Raw genomic sequence first — 4,878 nt, forward strand, 5'->3', positions numbered from 1 at the left:
TCACAAATTCATGAAGCGTTCCATATTTAAAATTTTTTAAAAAATAAATAAAAAAGAATCAATACACGTAAAGCTCTTAAAAGAGTTTCTGGCACATGAAAAAGTATTCAATAAAGAGTTTACTGTTACATCGTTATTATCTTTAGATGACTCCTATTATGTCTATTTTATTATATCCTATATTATAGATGTTATTTATGTAATAGTTTATATATTATTTATATTATATATTTACTATGTATTATGGTATATTATGTATAATAAGTATATAAAAATTATGTGTTACTTACATGATATATAAATACAAAATTTATTTTATATTTAAGCAAAATGTCCAAGTCATTTTCTCAATTTCTTCATATCATAAAAGTATGTCATAACTAATACACAATGTCTAACTTTAATTTCAGGAGAGTAATCAGAGATACATTTATTTTCTCTTTTTCATATTTTTTTTTAAAATTCTCTAGTCCATCCAAAAGTCCTCTTGTTCAACAAGAACTAATGGAAGACAAAACCAGCAGGTTTACCTGCAAAGGAAAACCAGTTTACCATTTCATGGGGATCAGTACCTTCTCTCAGTACACTGTCGTATCAGATACTAATCTGGCCAAAATAGATGATGATGCAAATTTAGAGAGAGTCTGTCTGCTTGGATGTGGGTTTTCAACTGGCTATGGAGCTGCAATCAACACTGCCAAGGTAAAATGCTTAATTACCACGTTCTATAAAACAGAAGTTATTAGGAGTCAGCGTGATAAAGCAGCTAGGATTATCTTCAAACCCTGGTTCTGTAGTTATCATCTCTGTGATTTTAGGCAAGTTATCTAAACTCTTTACTTCTACCTCTCTATAATAATATCTATTACAAATTACTGTGGGAAAACTAAATTGTATTGCATATGTAAGACATCTGGCCCAGTGGGTGACATATAGTTGGCACCAAATTCATGTCCATTTCTTTTCCTATACCAGTATGTTTTATTATAGGTCAGCCCTAATTAAATAACAGCCTGCTTAAATATGTCCTCTAAATATGAATCCTCATCCTGAGACAGCAGATCCAGTCAAGAGATGAAACAAACTGCAGAGACCCCACCCACCTCCACATGGCCACGGCCTACTTTCTCCCTGATGCACACAGGGATGCTACTCTTGGCCTCCCTCTGAAACATCACTTTTTCATTCATTCACTCACTCATTAAAGAAAATGAAAAGTTGTATGGGAAGCCAAACTATAATATGCAAGCTCCTGGAGGAGAAAGGTGATAGTTGGGTGGAGTTAACAGCCCAAGTGACCTTGGCAGTCAAGGCATATTCTCCTGTAGATGGCATTGGATTCTCAGGAGGAATTATTGCTCTTTGGGCTACACACATCCCCTTTTCTGGACGCCTTGCAGACTCTCACCTTCTACTACTGTAATATTTCTTCAGGAATATTGACACTAGAGATTCAGCTACGGTTTACTTTTTTATATATTTATATATTTCTTTATTGATTTCAGAGAGGAAGGAAGAGGGAGAGAGAGATAGAAACATCAATGACAAGAGAGAAGTATTGATCAGCTGCCTCCTGCATGTCCCCTACTGGGGATCGAGCCTGCAACCCAGGTACATTGGGGCCTTGACTTACGAGTTTAATTCGTTCCGTGACGGAGCTCGTAACTCAAATGACTCGTATGTTAAATCAATTTGACAAATCAATTTGCTGGGCTTATGTTGTGGCATTCACTGTGACGTTCGCTGTGCCAACTAGCGGTGGAGTAAATGAAGCTGGCTCGTCACCCAAATTTTAGCTCACAACTCAAAGCAAAAAATCGGCCAAGAGATGGCTCGTATCTCAAAAAACTCGTTAGTCGGGACACTCGTAAGTCAAGGCCTCACTGTATGTGCCATTGGCCGGAATCGAACCCGAGACCCTTCAGTCCACAGGCCGACACTCTATCCACTGAGCCAAGCAGGCCAGGGCTACAGTTTACTTTTAAGTGTAGTCAAAGTTGATCTAAATTCCCATGACATGTTCTTCCTGCTGTTGAGGAACAGCTAAACCACCTCAGGAGGTGATCAAAGAAGGAAAATAACTCATAGGACCATGTAAAGGGATGTGAATTGTCAGTATTTCTAGATAAAAAGCAAGACCTTTATTAAGGCTTAATTTACTTCTGGGAAGAAAAGTGATGCAACCTTCTGTGTAATTATTGGGGATCTACCACAGCATGGCCAGACCCTGATTTGTTTTAATGTGCTTGTATCATTTACAGCCAAATTAATTACATTTCATGGATGTCTTTGGAAGTATGAAAGTGCCCTGTAACAGTGTTGCCTGGAGATAGGAAATCAAAAGGGGAGAGGGTATTTTATAGTGACCGCCCCAGTACTGCAATCAAAAGCACTTTTACTCTCAGGGGTCTGGTTATATAACACAATCAGTGCAGTGTATTCAATTTATGCACTATTGTGAGCTGGCCTGAGAATCCAACTACTTAGTACAACATAGTGCAATGGGAAAAATGCTTTTCTACTCTCCATGAGACTTACAGGTGAGCTTTTTAACACAGTCTCTGGAGAAATATACTTGGAAATAAACTAAACATATGCCACAATATTATAGTAAATAGTACAGAATGTATATAAAACATTATTCTGAATATTTACAAATATATTTTTATTTCCCCTGAAAAGCAAAGGCTATTCTATACAGACCCAATATCATGCATAAAGTGAGAGATGCCACTTCTCTTAGTAATTTTGTTCCCAATACGTCTCATAGACAAGTTTTCTTCTTTCCCTTTTGTTTATGCTTTAATTTTAAAAGTTCCCCATCATCGTGAGAAAATAGTAATAGTAAGCATCTCTCTGTGCAGGTTCTTTGGGGATTTTTTGCCACTATCTCACTCTACAGAGTAACATACTCCAGTTGGCATTACCTTCTGATTAAAGAATCAAAAATATTTTGTGGGGAGAGTGTTATTTAAGTCGGGCCAAACATATAAGGTGAAATAAGGTGAAAAGTACAGCAGGCTAAAGGGACAGCATGAACTAAGACGTGAGGAAAAGAAAGTGAGACAGTGTGTTGTGGCCACAGTACTGTGAATATCATGGAGATGAAATCAGAAGGCAACAGGTGTCAGATAATAAAAATCCTCCAATGCCATGTAAGGAAATTGGATCTCATTCCATCTAAATAATTTAATAATTGGGATGACTGAGTTAACTCACATTTAGAGCAATATCAGTGGTCATCAAAACTGTAACAGTAACACAACCAAATAAGGCCTATTATAAATATGGACATCAAATTACTTGTGATCTATTTAAAAGGGCAAACAATAAACCCTTTACAGTGTGTGAGCTTTCAGATTTTGTTCTGATACCACTAAATGGGAAATGAAAACAAGGAAATGGTTTCCTTATAAATTGATGATCCTAACGACCCTCAAATGATTCTCCAAGTTTAGTCAGTGATTCATTCATTTTTACATTGGTAAATTTCCCCAAGTGGCTAAATCCCTTAGTCTTATGACAGGCAGTCCTTTATATGTTCCTGCCCCCACCTCACTCTGTACCTTTAAAAAGGGGGGACCAGCTGCTTAACTTAGGATTTTCCTGCCTGCAGGTTACCCCAGGTTCTACTTGTGCCATCTTTGGCCTGGGAGGTGTCGGCCTTTCTGCTTTAATCGGTTGTAAAGTAGCAGGAGCTTCCAGAATCATAGCTGTTGATATCAACAGTGAGAAGTTTGCAAAGGCCAAAGCCCTTGGAGCCACTGACTGCCTCAATCCTAGAGACCTACAGAAGCCCGTCCAGGAGGTCATCATTGAAATGACCGGTGGGGGTGTGGACTTTGCACTTGACTGTGCAGGTGGATCTGAAGCCATGGTATGTATGTTTTTTCTATTGGTACATAGTAAGTAATATTTATTAACACTAATAAATATTGACAGTATGTATCCTATCTAATAAAGTGGGAATATGCTAATTGACCCTCACACCGTCGCAAAGACGGTGGTGCCCACAGCCAATAAGGAGGGAATATGCTAATTGACTGCCCCACCCTCAAAGATGGCAGTGCCCACAGCCAATAAGAAAGGAATATGCTAATTGAATGTGATGCCCTCAAAGACGGTGGTACCCACAGCCACAAGATTGCGGGGACCAGTCCCCTCAGCCCTGCCATGCACCTGCCTCCAGAGTCCCCCAGTCCCCTCAGCACCCCCGCCACCCAGGGCCGGCCTGAGGAGCAGGTAACCAGGACCAGCCAAGGCTTGCACTGCCGGCAGGGCAGCAGCAGAGGTCTGATGGGGGCATCACCTTCCCCTGATTGCCAGGTCACCTCCCACCCCTGAGGGGTCCCAGACTGTGAGAGGGGGCAGGCTGGGCTGAGAGCATGAATTTTCATGCACCAGGCCTCTAGTATATTAATATATTTATTCACTTTATAGTCAATATTAACATATTTGTATATACATAAATTATGTTTATATAATAAGCAATGTTTATTAATAATATATTGGCTATTATGTAGTGTGTTATAATTGATATTTAATCTATTAATAAATATTACAGATGGCTACTTAATATTAATGTTATTATATATTTATTCTTCCACATGAAATTCAGAGAAAATTTAAAAGTGAAAATTTTTAAGGAATTGTGCCTGCAAGAAGTGAGCAAAACAATGAGAGCAGGAAAGGCAGACTTAAAGGAGGAGCAAGAGAATGTGGCTGGTGTCACCCGAACAGCCCGAGGTACACACTCCCATCAAAAAGCAAAGCAGGGAGAGGCCAGCAACCTACACACAATCCATTCTGTCTGCCAGACCTCATAAAGGGCTGCAAAATTAGGTCCAAAGTACATATTGACATTTTTAATATATTAAA

General features: G+C 39.0%; 1 protein-coding gene across 1 annotated transcript in view; it reads left to right on the forward strand.

The window, feature by feature from the left end:
* The window catches only part of LOC102752501 (alcohol dehydrogenase 4), a 30,867-nt gene that overhangs the window by 20,629 nt on the left and 5,360 nt on the right, over nt 1-4,878 (forward strand). The window contains exons 5-6 of the mRNA XM_015569970.1: nt 471-702; nt 3,617-3,877. Of these exons, the coding sequence (XP_015425456.1) occupies nt 471-702; nt 3,617-3,877 (493 nt within the window). The remainder of the gene's footprint in view (nt 1-470; nt 703-3,616; nt 3,878-4,878) is intronic.

The sequence above is a fragment of the Myotis davidii genome, unplaced genomic scaffold (assembly GCF_000327345.1).
Source record: "Myotis davidii unplaced genomic scaffold, ASM32734v1 scaffold226, whole genome shotgun sequence".
In the NCBI taxonomy this organism is placed as follows: domain Eukaryota; kingdom Metazoa; phylum Chordata; class Mammalia; order Chiroptera; family Vespertilionidae; genus Myotis; species Myotis davidii.